At 37.2% G+C, this 18,029-nt stretch overlaps 2 protein-coding genes across 5 annotated transcripts in view; one reads left to right on the top strand and one right to left on the bottom strand.

The window, feature by feature from the left end:
• The window catches only part of PLCZ1 (phospholipase C zeta 1), a 36,381-nt gene extending 19,920 nt beyond the window's left edge, over positions 1-16,461 (bottom strand). For 2 of the 4 annotated variants that reach the window (XM_058655803.1, XM_058655806.1), the window contains exons 1-5: positions 16,321-16,460; positions 15,768-15,882; positions 14,641-14,764; positions 3,521-3,752; positions 749-950 (exon numbers count right to left, since the gene is read on the bottom strand). In XM_058655803.1, coding sequence (XP_058511786.1) covers positions 749-950; positions 3,521-3,752; positions 14,641-14,764; positions 15,768-15,811 — 602 coding nt within the window. In that variant the 5' untranslated portion in view covers positions 15,812-15,882; positions 16,321-16,460. Of the gene's footprint in view, positions 1-748; positions 951-3,520; positions 3,756-14,640; positions 14,765-15,767; positions 15,883-16,320 lie in introns of those variants that run through there. The other 2 variants (XM_058655804.1, XM_058655807.1) reach the window with 2 other exon arrangements.
• Positions 16,462-16,500: 39 nt separating this feature from the next.
• On the top strand, positions 16,501-17,575 carry CAPZA3 (capping actin protein of muscle Z-line subunit alpha 3). The gene has a single exon (XM_004592600.4). The coding sequence runs from the start codon at positions 16,659-16,661 to the stop codon at positions 17,556-17,558; it is 900 nt and encodes a 299-aa protein (XP_004592657.1). The 5' UTR covers positions 16,501-16,658; the 3' UTR covers positions 17,559-17,575.
• The last annotated feature ends 454 nt before the right edge of the window (positions 17,576-18,029 follow it).

Raw genomic sequence — 18,029 nt, 5'->3', positions numbered from 1 at the left:
CACTTCCCATCCAGCTACCTGTTTTGGCCTAGGAAAGCAACAAAGAATGGGCCAAAGCCTTGGGACCCTACACCTGTGTGGGAGACCTGGAAGAAGCTCCTGGCTCTTGGCTTCAGATCAGCTTAGTCCTGGTCATTGTGGTCATTTGGGGAGTGAACCAAGAGTTGGAAAATCTTTCTCTCTGTCTCTCCTTCTCTCTGTAAATTTACCATTCCAACACAAGTAAAGAAACCTTTAAAAAATATATAGAGATATATATCATATGATATACAAATAATATATTGTGTGTAATATATATTATATAATCATATATGTGTATACTACTATATGTGTATGTGTGTAATATATAGTATACAAATAAGTATATAGTAATATACACAGATATTATATGTATATATTAGATTTTAAAATAAAAACAGGAGCAGGCTCTGCGGTGCTATTATTCAGGATGTGTTCCTCCCTTACAGGTGTACCTCACAATGAGCCCTAGGTGCTGCTCTTCCGATCCAGATCATTGCCGACGAGCTCCCTGAGCAGCAGCAGGTGAAAGCCCAAGTACTGGCCACCCAGGTCAGAGGTCCAGTTGGAGTTCCTCACTCCTGAATTCAGTCTGCCCATTCCCAACTATTACAGGCAAATGAGGAGTCAGCCACCAGATGAAAAATATTTCCCTCTCTGCCTCTCTGTCTGTCATATACATTTCAGGTAAATATTTTTTTATAGAAAATACTAAAAGAAATATAAATACCTTACATATCCCCAAAGGTCACTTGGTCCCACTAGTTGGTCAGATACCAAATATGTATTATGTGAAGTTGAAATAAAATAATCACTTAATGGTTGAGTCATATCTTGATAAACTTTTCTATACTCTGGCTTAAACAGTAGACAATCAGAAGAACCCATGTATCTTGTAAAACCTTCAAATGACATCTGGTGTACTTGTTTAACTGTAAAAAAATAATAAAAATAAATAAATAAATAAGAAGCCAACATGCATTATTTAACTATTGCTGGTTTTTCAATGTTTTAAGAATATGTGCAATTATATCTACTATAAAACAATGAACTTCTGCAACTTAACATCTAGATTAGAGTAGTCCATGCCAAATCACAGCACCCCAGTAGCCCAGCTTCTAGTAACCATTGGTTATTTCTCTCACTCAGTTGTATCCACTGATCTAGCTTTAAAATAGGCTTTCTCTGAGTTTTATTCTTCTGAAGAATGGGCTCTTGGCATATGTTTTTGTTCTTTCTTTTGCTCAGTTTTATTTTCTAAAATGTGTTCTTATATTTGCATGTAGTTAAATATAATTCATTTGCATTGCTATATGGTTTTTCACTGTGTGAGTATATAATGTTTATCAACTCCTGTTATTCTTCATGAACATTTAAGTGGTTTCCTGTGTGGGGCTATTACACATAATCCTGCTATGAACAACCAGTAGATGTGTTTTGGCACAAATATGTACCTATTTCTCTCAGGTGCATACCTCTAAATTTAATTATTGGGTTATTTTCATATGACCATCTTTAGTTTAGTACATTATTTATGAATGTATGTGTACATATATATATCAAAATTAAACATTTAGGCAGTACATTATCTCTGGAACCAGACAATAAGTGTTTACATACATTTACTTTGTACATGACTTTGAACATGTTTGTTAACGTCTCCCTAAGTGGGTAATAGGGTAAACAGACAACCTACCCTTGTATACTTACATATACCATCTTATTAGCCCTATCATTGTTAGCTGCTATTGCTATTGCTATAGTTGAGAGTTTGTTTTGGTTCAGACAGAAAGCACAACGTGAACAATCAATTTAGACTACACTGTGATCCCCTTGGACTTGTCTGCAAGAACATGCCCTCTTCAGTGCAAACGATGGAGCAATGGACACAGACCCGGATGCGCATGGAGAATATGGCAGCCAGTTGGCACCATAGCAGAAGAAAGAGAAGAGAGCAAATTGGACAAGCACCCCAGCCAAATGATGACAGCAAAAACCTGGATTAATGAAGACTTGAGGTTGACTGTGTCAGCCAATGGACACTGAGAGGGCTGCATAATCCTTGGATCAGTGAAAATGACAGCATTTCAGAACTATCCAAACCACTTGGGCAGAATCCTCGGAATATGCACACACCATGACACTGGGTAGATATCGAGTGGAGGTTCCCCATCTTTGGGTACTGGAAAATTTGGGAACGTGGATGTAGCGTTCCCTTTTATCTCTCCCCAATCCCCAGAAACAAGAAGAAATAGCAAATTTGGAAATAATGACTTCATCCATTTCACCCTTAACCCTTTTTTACCTTAATCAACTATGTAATTATCATGAAAAATAAAAATTTTTAAATAATAATTATTTTTCAGGGATTTGCCTTAGAGATGTAGAAACTCAAACATGGAAGGATAGAAATTTTTGTACTAGCATTACTTATAGCAGGAAAAAATGTGAGTGGGAAATAAATTACACAAATATTATATAAATGTAAGCAACCATAAAGCTAAGTTGTAGCAGTGACATGAATCAGTATGCCACTGTAATAACGTGGGGGGAGAACAACAAGAGAGGAATATGAGGAGGGACGAGGGGAGAGAAACAGAAGCTCCTCTATGTCTCTAACTAAGTATGGTGAAAAATATTAAATCTAGTCATTTATATACATTAAAAACTGATAGTAAAAAAAGGGAAAATAAGTATTTCAAAAGACTGTTGATGTATAAGTTGATGAAAGAATGTTTGGTTCTGCTAGAATCCATAATATTATATTGAACACTGGTAGCCCAAACTTACTTCCAAAGGCAGAGCGTATATTTCCATAGCTTATATATTTTGAGCTACAGCCAGTTAATTTGTGAGAAGCTGAACATTGTGCGTTAACAATGTGTTTTGCACAAGTATGTCAATATGTATGTGCTGTGCTTTTCTGATTTATCTTAAAGTGAACATAGATGAGAAAATTTAAAAGCTTCATCCATTGAAAAATGAATCAAAGATCACAAATTTGGTGAAAAATCATTATCCTAAACTGTCATTCCATTTAAACCAAATTACTAGGTGTTTACAACAACAGAAAAATCAAAACTCCTTTTAATATTTATAAAATGCTATAATTTAACCAGAAAATGTAACTTGTGTAATATTTTTCTTTTAGGTTTATTTTCATTTCATCAATTTTCATATGTTTTTAATAATTTAACATAAAATATGGAAGATTATTTTTAGCTAGGTTTAAAAATCTTATTTATGAGACCAAAACACTTTCTTGTAGCTCATCTCTGGGCAACCAACATGTGCGGAATCCCTGAATCACCTAACCGGAAAGACTGCTTTAGTCACACAGTACAGCTGACTAAAGAGTTACAGAGATTCTATAAAATAATAAAGTATCCATATTTTGTACTTTTTCAGAACAAAGTTGATTTACTAAAACATCTGATTTTGCAAATCATAAACTATTTTACAGGTAAATATCCTGATTAAAAAAACTGAAAGACAAACATACCTTCTTCAATGGGCTCATATTTTTCAATGATCTCATAAGCAATAGATTTACTCATATCAAAGACATATTGTTCTTGTACCAGAAACTGAACCAGATTGTTTTCAAAGAGAATTTTTCGGTTTTCAGAATATGTGTTGAAAATTTCAAGAATTTCTTCTCTGTGCGCAATAGTCCGATAAATTGCTCTAAATTCTTCTATGGTGATCCTTCCTTGCTTCAGCCTGTCATTATCCTACTAAAAAAAAATGACTGGTGAGCTCACAGAGGGAGCACAAAAACGCAGAAAATAAATGTTAGAATATTAATGCAATGTGCCTATGTATATGTTTATATAGAGATAACAATTTATACTTGACAGGTGACAAAACATGAAATTCTTATTACAGGAAAAAATACATAAGACTTCATGGAATGATGTCAACATTGGATAAAAGTTAGTGTCTTATCACTCTGCAAAATCGGCGACCATAGTGGCTAAAGAAAGTGGTATTGAAGATGGGAACTCCAAGGTGTCTTTCTATCATGTCTCATTTTTGTACTCCACTCTACATTAGCACCTTCTAAAAACTGTAACAGGGTGTGTGCATTTCTAGGACCCTTATGCAGTGTATCCCATAACTGTTGGAAGTGAATCAGACACGTTCAAGCCTGCTACCCACCTGCAGGGCAGTAGCATTTCTACAATACTGTGAATAAGTAAAGTGAACCACTGTGGGATTTGAGGCAGGGATAAGCAAGCGAGATTTTAAAAAGACAAGGAAGTAGATTGAGTTCAGTTTATTAAAAGTAGTAGAACTACTTTGAGGGTCTAAAAGAATAAGACTAACTCCCTCGAAAACACGTTATCATGACTAGCTGTACATCACAAGCTAGAAGATAGGAGAAATTACGGATGACGGGGCAGAAAATATGCAATTCAAGTAAGAGAGGGTGAACCAACAATACAGAATAAATGGCACTGACATTGTGAAAGGCAAAGTCGCAGGAAGTCAGCACATTAAAATTTCAGACTCACAATGGAGAAAATTTACTAATACGTGGGCAAAGAGAGTTAGAATAAATACAATAGCAGGATTATAGGAGTATATCACATATACAGAAAATACTGAGCAATGAAAGTTCAACTTAGAAGGAAGATGAATATGAAAAATGCATTTTTTTCTTAACAGCTTAACTTCCTCATTTCATTCCAATCAGCCTCCAGACAGGCAGCATGTGTTAAAGGACAGTGTACTCAAGTGAAAAGCTGACAGCATTTGTAGACAGTCGAGGGAAACTCTTGCTGTCATACTCCAAAGGGTGGGGGACTTGGCACATACTGAACATCATATTGGACACAGAGGATGCTACCTATGTCATCAGACTCCTGTGAGGTTTAGAGAAACACAATGAATGGTGGTTCTAAATTGCAATGTATTAGTGTGCATGTATGAGTCTCTGGCATCATCTTGCCTGGTGTCTAAGCTCTTGAAAAACCAATGTATACGTGTATGTGTGTGTGTGTGTGTGTATGGGTTGGGAGGAGGGCAGCTGTCTGTCTATATCCCTGACTGTTAAATATATAAAATCTTTTAAGGCAAAAACTTCACCTGTACTGTGTTGTATCCTGTGTCCCTAAAGATATCATGGCTACTTCACCTGTACTGTGTTGTATCCTGTGTCCCTAAAGATATCATGGCTAGTTTCTGCTCTTATTCTTTCCACCGCCCCCACACCTCTCATTGCTCTGAACTGGAACCAGCCTAGATACCAAGCTCTCTCTTGCTACGGTTCAGGCTGTGATGTCTGGAATACCTTTTACATGGTGTTTACCTTGCTGGTTTCTATAAATGCTTGAAACACATCCCCTCCTCTAGAAGTCGTCCCTTTGTCCCTCTGCGTCTACTCCCCAAGCCACCCCAATATCCCTTGTGTGGCTTCTTAGAAGCTGGCTCCTACTGCTCCCCCAGGTGTACGAATCTAGAATCAAGGCCAGTGTCCATGTCTCCACAAGCGTGGAGGCTGTCAATTATCACTTTTATCCTCAGTGCTTTGAAAAAGTTCCTAAACCAAGGTATCCAAAACGTGGTCTACCACACAGAAGATGTTTTAACCCTGGTGGAATACATGTGTACAAGGAATAACTAGGTGTGAGAGATGCATATCTTCTAATAGATATTTAGAAATACATCCTCAGGCCTCATCTTGGTGTACACTACTGCTTATTAAACACCAAATTACTTAAAAGTGCAACATAAAATAGGAATAATAAAGACATTTGTTTTCCCTTTAAAAGAATTGACGCTTCAAAGGTTGTTTCTTAGAAGGATTTAGAAAAAAAAAATATATATATATATACACATTTCCAAAGAATTCATTCAATGCTTTAGAAGCACGTTTTACTTTAAGACCATTGATCTAGTTTGTTTTTACTCATAGTGCCCAACAGAACACCACCCCAGAGCAGAACATAATGATTACATATTTAAAGGAGTAGTTAAATGAATGAGGATGAAAGAAAATGTTAACATGATTCTATTGATATCACACTGGTAGAACACTTTCAGAAAGCATAATGACTTCTATGCATGGTGTCACTATTCCCCACTGTGCATTTTGCTAGTAAAAATGTGAAATATTATTTATAAATAATGTCTTAAGAAACTAATTTATCAAAATGAAGAATATATTAATGCAAAATATAGCATTTAAAAGTGATTCCTAAAATTATACTAAATATAAAAACATTGGAAATACAGAAAATTTTGTAACATGGCATTTTTTGTCTTTTCAAAAGTGACACAAATTTACACTGTGTAAAATTGACTTTTTGCTTTACTAATAAATTAGGCAGTTTGTGCATACCTTTTCTGACATGCTTTAAAAAAGACAAATGTTGGGTCCGGTGGCGTGGCCTAGAGGCTAAAGTCCTCACCTTGAACTCACCTGGATCCCATATGGGCGCCGGTTCTAATCCCGGCAGCTCCATTTCCCATCCAGCTCCCTGCTTGTGGCCTGGGAAAGCAGTCGAGGATGGCCCAAAGCTTGGGGACCCTGCATCCACGTGGGAGACCCGGAAGAGGTTCCTGGTTCCCGGCATCGGATTGGTGCGCACCGGCCCATTGCGGCTCACTTGGGGAGTGAATCATCGGACGGAAGGTCTTCCTCTCTGTCTCTCCTCCTCTCTGTGTATCTGACTTTGTAATAAAAATAAATCTTTAAAAAAAAAAAAAGACAAATGTTTCAGAATCTAGATTCTTTTGGAACATTTGCATTTATATAATGAGATGTCTTGCGGATAGGACACAGTCTACCCATGGAATTCATTTATGTTTCCTACATACCTTGCACACATAGCCAGCAGCTAATTTTACACAATATCTTTAGTGCATCTTCATTGTGACTGGAACCCATCACGTGAAATCTGGGTTGGGATTTCTATTTGTAACATCATGCTGCTGCCCCGTTTTTTCATTTTGGGGAAGCAATTCATATTTTGGATTTTGGGGTTAGGGATGCTCAACTTAAGTTATAGTAAGTATTAAGGACACAGAGATCGAAATTCCTGAGAGCGTATAGTCTAAAAAACAGATATAAATGTTTTATAAAGTGCCATGGGAAAAGTGATCTTGAGCTGAATGAAAATGTTTAAAAAGGAAGATGTTTGGAAATATAGAACAAAAGAGCTCCTTCTTGCATTGGCATAGTTGATTACACAGGGTATGAAACACAAGAGTCTAGTTAGGATGCTAAAGAAAGCGGTGACCACCAAGGCAAGAGTCTCAGCTGGATCTTGAAGGTCCCTGGGCGCCACATCGAAAAGCTGGGACTTAACTGACACCAATTCTTCCAGCTGGGTAGAAGACAGATGTTGGGAACCAAGGCAAAGAACCCAGTCTGGGGTGCTTTCCAAACCTTAAGGCACATTTGAATCATCTATGGACCTGCTGACATGCAGAGTCAGCTTCAAGATCTGGCTTGGTGTGCCCTTTGAGTTCCTAAAGAAGCAAAAGATGTGAGTTTGTGAATTACAATTTGAGCAGCAATTCAGCTCTCTGCTTACAGTTTGGGAAAACAGTGGAGAATAGCCCAAGTCCTTGGGCCCCTGCACTCACATTGGAGACCAAGAGGAAGCTGTTGGCTCTCAGCTGCTCGTAAGCTCGGCTCTGGCCATTGCAGTCATTTAAGGGGTGAACCAACATGTGGAAGATCTCTCCATCTCCCTTCCTCTCTGTGCAAAATTTACCTTTCAAATGAAAATAAATTAATTTTTAAACACACACACAATAGGGTCTAGCTTTGCAGAGCAAGGGATCCAGTTGCTGCCTCTTACAAAGGCATCTTGCAAGAGCACCAATTTGAGTTCCGGCGGCTCTACTTCTAGCACAGCTTCCTAATAGTGCACCTGGGATGGCTGCTGCAAAATGGCCCATGTAACTGAGCCCATGCCTCTCATGTAGGAGATACAGATCGAGTTCCAAGCTCTTGGCTTTATCCTGGCCCAGCCCTGGCCATTGCAGGAGAGTGAACCAATGAATGGAAGCTCTTCTTGTTTCCCTCTGGCTCTGTGCCTTGCAAATAAATAAACAAGACAGAAAAACACAGATGAAAGGGAAGGGAAGGGAAAAGGAAGGGAAGGGAGGGAAGGGGAGGGAAGAAGGAAGAAATGAGGGAAGGAGAGAGGGCAGGCTTTATCACTTGAGATGAAAATGAATATAAGATACTGAACTGAATTCAGGCCTCAAAATGTACTGGACAGAGACAGTAGATGAATAACCCAGTGGAGGAGGTTAGAAGTTGTGGCTTCTAAGTTCAAATCCAGTCTTAATGCTGCCAAAGTATTCACCAGGAAATATGTAATATTTCTCCACCCAAAAAATGGCTGCCCATGCCTAACAAAGAAAACTGAATGCCATAGTCTACATTCAAGGTTTTCATGGCCCAACCATAACTGGTATTTGCAGCTACTTCTCAACATTGTTCTTCATGCTTACTCTGCAACAGTCATCTCTGACAACTATTTTTTATGCTCTAAGACCCCCTTGCATGTACTGAACACCCACTGCTTCTCATTTTAAGGTCAAGTAAGAATATCTGCTCTACCATGGCATCTGGTAGAAAACCCCAAGTTACACAGAGTTTCTTCTCAGATTCCCTGTTAGAATTATGTGTGTAATTTGTTATAACCTACTTACAAAACAGCAATTTCTGCTTTTCTTCTTCTTCAACTTCAGAGATACCCTTCCACTTTTTACAACTTATATTTTTTAACAATGTGACATAATGTTACAGATTTAATAACTCCTGCTAATCACTTGGTAAATATGAAGACTTAAGGTATGTTCAATAATAACAAATTTCCAAAATTAAGAGGAATACTGCTTTACTTTTAACAAACAATTGAGGGCCCGGCGGCGTGGCCTAGCGGCTTAGGTCCTCACCTTCAAAGCCCCGGGATCCCATATGGGCGCCGGTTCTAATCCCGGCAGCTCCACTTCCCATCCACCTCCCTGCCTGTGGCCTGGGAAAGCAGTCGAGGACAGCCCAATGCATTGGGACCCTGCACCCGCATGGGAGACCTGGAAGAGGTTCCTGGTTCCCAGCATCGGATTGGCGCGCACCGGCCCGTTGTGGCTCACTTGGGGAGTGAATCATCGGATGGAAGATCTTCCTCTCTGTCTCTCCTCCTCTCTGTATATCTGACTTTGTAATAAAAATAAATCTTTAAAAAAAAATTGAAAGCATAATAGGAGATAAGCTATATGTGTTGAAATGAGATATAATAATTCTATAAAATATTTTAAGCACTATAAGTAAAATATTATTACAAGACAGTAAGATAAAGTAAATAAAGATTTTCTAATCAAATAATTTAAACAACTGAGAACTGCCATTCAAGTCAAGACTTAATAATGATTAATCTTATAAAAAGAAATTCAGAATATAGAGCCATGATCATCAAGTTATATATTCTTTATACAAATTCATGTGAGTCAAGAATCTCAACTTAGACCAATGGAATTTTTTTGCGGCCAAATAAGATGCATTATGGCTCATTTTATATACTCCAGAAAAAGATACACTCCCTAAGTGTTGGAAAGATTAACATAAAAATTGAAGCAAAAAGTGTTCAATGCTTAAAAAGCTTAATCTTTAGCTAACCAAAACATTCAATCAGCCAATACACTATTCCAAAACATTCTATTGAATCAAACCTTTGATGCCTATAAAGCAATTTAGCCTAAAGCAAAAAAAGTATCTAGTAGAGGACCCAGAATTAAAATACCAGATAATATAATATTATAATCATCAATCTTGCCTATATAAAAAACTAAGCTTTGTTTCTAAAGTATAAATGTTAATTTTAAAGAAATGTTTTAGATATTCTAAACAAATTCCAATCCTCTAATTTTTAAAATCAATATTATTTTCATAGCCACTTTGAAAAGATTTTTTTAACAAAACAGACCTACAGTGTTGTCTATGTATAAAAAATATAAATCTCAAATAGTGAGCCATTTCTGTGCATTTACTACCGTTGATTGAGCATCCTACTGGAGTACAATAAAATGTTCCAAGAAAATGGAATTAAAAGTTTATTTTGGCATGAACAAGCTTTAAAATCAATGCATAGATTTTAATAGTATCCATTTTCCATTACCATTCTTTGAAGATCTCTTGTAGGCTTAAAGTTTAAAATACTTTCTGCACAAAAATAAACAGTCTTTAATTCCATTTTCCATGAAACTTGTGAAATATCCTTGTCTAAAAAATAATACTTTTAAATATGGCATGTATTTTACTCTATTCTGTCTCAGATCTACAGCAATTTGATAAAAATTAAAAATCTGCATTTCACATTTGATGTAGATTTCAGTTTATTATCACTTCTATTTTGTGTTGAACATGAATTTTATCAAACCAGGAAGCTCATATCTGTGTCTCCCTTTGGGGATATCATTGGGAAGGAGATCGTACTCCATAAGGCTTGTGTTCCTTAGATGTGGTAGGCAATATGAATACATTAAACACTGAAAGCTCACAGAAGTGTACACTGCTCAGATTTGCAGGAAAACTGTGAGATACAATCTCCTGAGAAATACAGCCTTTCCTGGTTGAACCTCCTGTTTGTGGTTGATCAACTTGGGGGCTGACTCTTACTGGGATGTTCTTGTTAGAAGACAATTATCTACAAGTCTCTTCTGGGTTTCCCCACTGCTTACCTGAAAGGTTAGCATTTCAAAGACGTTTGAACAGAAACAGCCTTCGTAAAGATAGCATAGGAGAAAACAGGCATGTTTATAGCCCACTACAATAATGACAGGAACAGCCTCTAAAAGCATGATCAGCCAGTTTTACTGCCCATCATAAAAGATCTAGGTCACTAAGTTTGAGGTCCCTCTGCTGTAAGACAATCCACTACTCATGTTCTCTAATGTTCTTCCTATCACACTTTGCGAACTAGGGTATGGAGAAATGGTAGCAGAAAAAACTGCTAATACCACGGCCACCATTATCTTTCTGAGTGGGTAATAAGCTGTGCTTTTTCTCTGACCCACAGCCTGCCTCCAGCATTCATGATACTACACGAAGTTAATGAGTTGGCTTATAAGTAGGGTGAAACCCCAGAGTCTCTTAAAGATAACAATTTCTTTACCCGAATACCCATTTTCAAAAAACAAAAGTGTAATCAGAATGGCTACATTCCCAACTATCCTAATTGGCCAGTCTCACATTCTTGCTTGATAATCGAAGAAAGTGATCACCTTCCAGGCAGAAAACTCAATTGAAACATTTGGTGTTTCCTTATCTGGAAAGCCAAGTTGTCTCTCCTACTAGTTCTTCAAACAGAATTTTTGGCATGAGTCTGTGCTCCAGCTTAATCTTTCATATTACTCCCTCTTTCTTGTTTGAAATGGTTTTGGGTGTTCTGTTTTTGTTTTGTTTTGTTTCGAGAGGCAGAAAGATAGAGTGCTCAGCATACAGATTCATTCACCAGATGTCTGCAATGACCAGAGCGCCAAAGCTAAGAGACAAAAACTCAATCCAGTTTGGTGGGTTGGCTAAGACAGTAATATCTCAACTACCACTTCTGCATTTCAAACCTACATCACCAGAAGCTAAAGTAAGGAGCCAGAAATGGGCATAAAACTCAAGCATTCCAATACAAAGTGCAGGCATCTTAACCATGAAGCAAAATACCTGCTCTCTTTTTTGACCTTTTGAATCATTTTATGGGGGATCTAATCAATACCCTTTGCATCTGCTATGTTTTGGTTGTCAAATCAAAGAAATCATTGCCAAAATCAATGTCAAGAAATTTTGTCCTGCATTATCTCTAAGGACTTTGTAATTTCATATGTAACATTTAAGCTTTTATGGAATTTTGAGTTGATTGTTGGGTTAGACCTATTTCCTGCCTATCTCTTGCATTCAGGTACTAGTTTTTCTAACACCATTTATCCTTTGACTGTTGTATATTCTTGGTATCTCTATGAAACATCAGTTGCTTGTATAGGAATACACTGATCTCTCAGCTCTGTTCCATTCCATTGTGCTACCTGTTTATATATCCATATCATACTATTTTAATTATTGCACATTTTAAACACATTTTGAAATCATAAATTGTGATACCTCCATGTTCTTTTTCAAGGTTATTTTGGCAAACCTGCACCAAATATTTTGCTCAAGAGAATTTTAAGATTTTTTTTCTATTTTTACAACACACACACACACACACCTGTCACCAGCGAGTGGGAGGAGGAGCAGGACAGTCATTTGGCCTAGAGGTTAAGATGTCATTGAGGTACCTATGTCCCATGTGGAAGGGCATGACTTTGAGTACCAGCTCCGCAACCACTTCCAGTTCCCTGCTAATGCATATCTTGGGAAGCACTGGTGACATTTCAGGCAGTTTGGTCCATACCACTCAAGTAGAAATCTTCATGCTGAGTTCCCAGCTCCCAGGTTCAGTCCAGCCAAGCACCAGACACTGTGGACACTTGGAAATGAACTGACAGTAGGGAGCACTCTTTACATATTGCTCTTGCTGCCTCATGAACAAATACACAAAGAAACAAGCAGATGCCATCGAGGTTTTGAAAGAGATTGCAGTAAATCCTAAATCTGTATATTATCTTGAAAAGTATGGATATATTAAATGGAATATCTTTCCACTTATTTGTGACTCGTATATTTTTTTCTTCTTCAATGTTTTATAGTTTTCTGTTTAAAGTTGACTTTCCACAAGGGTTTCCTTGGTTACCTTTATGTCTAAGTGTTTTACTTTTTATACTAACACAAATGAGATTACTTTCTTGATTTTTTTTGACAGTTCATTGCTGCTTTATACAAAAACAACTGCTTTTTTATATTGCTTTTGTATTTGGCTACCTTACTTAACATATTAACTCTAATTGCTTTTGGCAAACTATTTAGCATAACATTTTCCATATATAACATCATGTCAATTTTTACTTCACCATTTTCATTATGCATGCCTTTTATTCTTTTTTCTTGAGTAATTGAGTTGGTCCGGATTTCCCCTACCATGCTGAATAGAGCTAGTAGTGGTGGTGGCCTTCCTTGCCTCATCTTATTCTTTGAAGAAAACCTTTCCGGCTTTTTCCATTCAATATGATATTAACTGAGGGCTATTCAAGTATGGTCTTTTCTGTACTAAGATAAGTTGTATCCATATTTGAGGTGTGGAGCTCTTGCTTGTTTACTTCACATACACAGTTTAAACAGTATGATACATTCCACCTCATCCTGGCTCACCCCTACCCTCTCCCACTATTGTTCTCCTAATTTTCATGATGCCATACTTTGAATTTTCTGTGTAGTCACAAGCTTAATCTTCCACTAAATGTAGGATTCAACAGATGGTAACTAGAAAAACCACTGCTCCTCAACAGTATAAATAGGAATGTAAAAACTAATCAAATCCCAAAATATTAATTCACTCATATATATCACATTTTTGCATTTCTTATGATTATGTGGTTTTTATTTTTTCATTATATTGATATAGTAAATCACAATGATTAACTTCCATATGTTTCAGCGAACTTGCATGCCAGAAACAGATCTAATTTGGACATAGTAAATTATCTTTTTAAAGACCAACTAAAATCAGTTTGTTAATATTTTGTCAAGGAATTTTGCACCTGTGTTTATCAGTGATATGGCCTATAGTTATCTTATGGTGTCTTTGTTTAACTTTGGTATCTGGATTATAGTTGCCTTATAAACTGACATTGGAAATGCTCTCGCTTCCATTTTTTGAAAGTATTTAAGAAGGAATGGTATTAAATGTTTAGTAGAATTCACCTGTGAAGCCAGTTGGTCCTGGACTTTTCTTTATTAGGAAATATCATTTATTTGTGGGATCGACTGCTAATTCAGTCTCCTTATTTGTTATTGAAATATTGAAGCATTCTAATCTTCTTAATTCAGTCTTGGCAGTTACATGTTTGTACAAAGTTCTTTCTTGTTTGTATTCCAGTTAATACTAATAGGAACAATCTTCTATTTTCACTCTGTGGGACATGTTATAAGGCATCCCTCTTGCATTTCTGATCAAACCTGAGTCTTCCCTTTACATACACATACACACACACTCACGTGTGTGTATAGCTTAGTCTTACTTAGGGTTCATGAGTTTTGTTATCTTTCAAAAAAAAAAGAACAATTCTTCATTACACTGATTTCTTCTAGTTTTTCCTATTCCATTTATTTCTGTGCCAATCTTTATTATTCTCTTCCTTTGTTAGCTCTGAGCTTTGTTTCTTGTCCCATACTTTTGGTAAACACCAACATCCCATTTTTTTTTAGCATTTTATCACTTTTATTATTTTAAAAATTACACCATTAATCCTATCTTTGCATGTTGTATTCCTATAAATTATCTTCCTGTGTACCCAGAAAATTTTTCTATGCGAAATTGTCTGATATTGTTTCAAATTTTATCAAAAACTACTTTCTACTTAAGTATTCTACATTTGATTAAAAGGATCATTAACATAATTCATTTTATCCTTAAGAGACTAATTTTTCTATGTGTTTTCTTTAGAAAGCATCTAAATAGCTACTAATATTACTTAGACTGACAGGGAGCAGAATAATATCATTCTCACCTGAAAAATGTGTTTCACATGAACATAATTGCATTGGATATCTAATTTTTCAAGCAATTTGTGAGTTTTTTCTACGTTAATTTTTCCGCCTCTAAAGTCATCCTGAATCTTCGACAAAAACCATGTAGAAAGCATAAAGTGGTTAAGGAAATCGTCATACAAAGTCAATGAAGTCACTGATCTTAAATACTTGATCTCTTTTCAGCATACTATTTTTTTTCTCAAAAAGCAGTCTATTTTCTGCATAAAGTTGATGCTAAAATAAATGCAAGATAAATAATACCTAAAACAAAATTAAGTGTTACTATTCTGCCATCAATGGAGGAAAGGGAATAGCATAATAAAATGCAGGAGAATAAAATGCAAACATTGCGAAATAGAGCTATTACTTGGGAAACATGTGAAAACATTATTAAAATCTACTGCCCAAAGGCATGGACTTGGGAGGCAGCTGGTCTTCAATACCTGCTGCAAGCCCTCATCTTATCACTCTCCAGTTCCCTCAGCCAGAAAAAAAATGGTTAAAATAATCTTTCATTATGGGGAAGCAGTTCTTTTATGTAACTGAATAGAGCTTCTACTTTCAAGTACCCAATAAATAGTAACCATTATTGATATGATTATTATTATTAGTCAAATGTCTAGCTACACATGTCCCAAAAGGGCAACACTTACAGTGCCATCAAAAAGGAGTTAAGAAATGACACAGTATATATTTACATGAAACAGAAAACAAAAATAATGAAGTTTATATATGCACAGATAAAAAAAAAACCTACAAAAATTTAGAACACATCAACTAGGAAAACTAAAGATGAGATGAAATAAACATGACAATGCACATAACATCATAAAACTAATAGGTTAAAGTTGCTCAAAATTCTGTTCAGTTTCACAGTTTAAGAGCTAATAAGAAAGCCTTCAATTTAATGGCTGTGACTTAATCTGACAAAATTCACATTCTTTCAAGGAAATGAGACAGAATTCTAAGGCAACAAAAGCTCAGCGCAGGTGTGAAAGGAAGCTAAGAGTGAGACAAGTGAGACAGGCTTAAGTCCCATAGTCTTAAATATGAGGAAATCGAGAGAAAGAAGATACAGAAAGAGAAAGGGCTTCTCAATGGATATCTTGTTTCCATATTTTCATGACCTGCTGTGACCGTTGTCCTCATTTGGTATGGTCATGGGTCCCATACATACTCAACTTTAGTCACCAGCTGTTGTTGCCACTGTCACCAATTTGCTAGAGAGAAAGCAGAGAACACACAGCGGTTTGTCACAAACGCCTTTGTTCCTAGAAGTAAGCTCATTCTTCAACTCCACAGAAAGGTCCAAGTTGTTGTCCCAGCCCTACTCTGACCTTGAAGTTTTTTGGCTTCTTGCTTACAGTCTGTCCAGCTCCAAAACCACAGTGCTGAGAGGTGTGGCACTGCTACCTGTCATATTTCCACAACCTGTCATGATAACTTTCTTGTTTTATTTGTACTCTTTTGTCTAAAGCCATCAAGCTTGCCATCACAATGTGCTGCTAGGGGGTGGACAGCCATTCAGAGGATCCGAGTACAAATCAATGCCTCTGTCACCCCTGAGAGGTGCAAAAAAATGATAAAGCATTCTCTAGAAATTCAGTGCTGCTGTGGCTCTAAATCCCTGACGACACACAACGTACACAGAGACACACCATTGTAGAAGAAATCTGTTCAGGTGGCTAAGTTCTTAAAAATTCTTCAAAATTGGTATAGCTCGTTGATTGGGCACCACACTGTCAGGTGACTTTTATTTTTCTTTTGGTCTGCATACCCATTGTGATATCATCAAGAGTTCTGCGCCTCATAAAAAAGCTTCTTTATGATTTCATCAGGAAACTCAAAGCTTGCCAGACACCCTGTTTTCATGGTTGGACATAAGACTCTCAAGCTTGAACGTTTAACATCTGAAGGAGAAGGCTGTCTCATGGAATGTTTTCTCATCCTTTGAATAGTCTTTATTTCAGAAGCTTGGCTTCTGTGGCAACCAAGCATGGCACTTAGCATTCTGAGTAGGAAAGAGAAGGAAAGAGTCATCCGCAGACTGCTGATACAGGCTCCGCCAGGGGAATTTGTAAACGCCTTTGACGATCTCTGTCTGCTTATTCGAGATGAAAAACTTATGCACCATCAAGGTGAGTGTGCCGGCCACCAGCACTGCCAAAAATACTATGTCCCACTCAGCATCGACGGACATGCAGTACTCTTGTCCCACCACAATGTAATTGGGGATTACCGATTTTTTGACTATCAGAGCAAACTTTCTTTCAAATTTGACCTGCTTCAAAATCAACTGAAAGACATTCAAAGTCACGGGATCATCCGGAATGAGACAGAATACCTGAGAACTGTTGTTCTGTGTGCCTTAAAACTGTATGTGAACGATCACTATCCAACAGGAAACTGTAATGTACTGAGGAAAACCATCAAGAGTAAGGAATTCTTGATCGCTTGCATTGAAGACCACAACTATGAAACTGGAGATTGTTGGAATGGCCTTTGGAAATCAAAATGGATTTTCCAAGTGAATCCGTTTCTAACCCTAGTCACAGGGAGAGTCTTTGTGCAAGCCCACTACTTCAGGTGTGTCAACCTTCACATGGAAATCTCCAAAGACATAAAAGAAAGCTTGGAAGTGGTCAACCAAGCACAGCTGGCTCTAAGCTTTGCAAGGCTTGTGGAAGAACAAGAGAACAAATTCCAAGCTGCCGTCATAGAAGAATTACAGGAATTATCGAACGAGGCTCTGAGAAGGATTCTCCGAAGGGATCTTCCAGTGACGCGCACTCTGATAGACTGGCAGAGGATACTCTCTGACTTGAATCTGGTGATGTATCCTAAACTAGGATATGTCATTTACTCCAGAAGTGTCCTGTGCAACTGGATCATATAAAGGATTGCTCCTGGCAATTGTCTAGACCTCATGTGGTTGTTTCTGGGCAATGATTCCTGAAGTTGGGCAACTCAATACAGGCCTATGCTCATGGTCAATACAAGTTTAAGGAGGGATGAGTATAAGTAGCTGTTTTACTTAGGAAATATTTTTACATTCACTAGCCAGGCAAGAAAGAGAGGAGTAGATGTATTTCATGGTGGTAACTATTACAATGACAGAAATCTGATCTTAGAATCTCAAATAGCTTTATAGTATGCAACACTCCAGAAATATTGTGCACATGGTCAAGGTCAGGCTATACATGGTTGTGTTTGTGTGTAGCAATGACTTCTGACTTTCTCTGAAACTGCCAAAGTATGCAAATGTCTCAAGTGGCCAGAGTCAGGCTCTCCACTGCTGTGTGTAGGTAGGCATGGGAGAATGACTGCTGACTTTCCTTGGAATGGCCAGTGTATTCATTGCTGACTT

Source organism: Ochotona princeps, chromosome 27 (genome assembly GCF_030435755.1).
Source record: "Ochotona princeps isolate mOchPri1 chromosome 27, mOchPri1.hap1, whole genome shotgun sequence".
Taxonomy (NCBI): Eukaryota; Metazoa; Chordata; class Mammalia; order Lagomorpha; family Ochotonidae; genus Ochotona; species Ochotona princeps.
The sequence above is the reverse complement of the archived record's forward strand: the minus strand, read 5'-3'. Positions and strand labels throughout refer to the sequence as shown.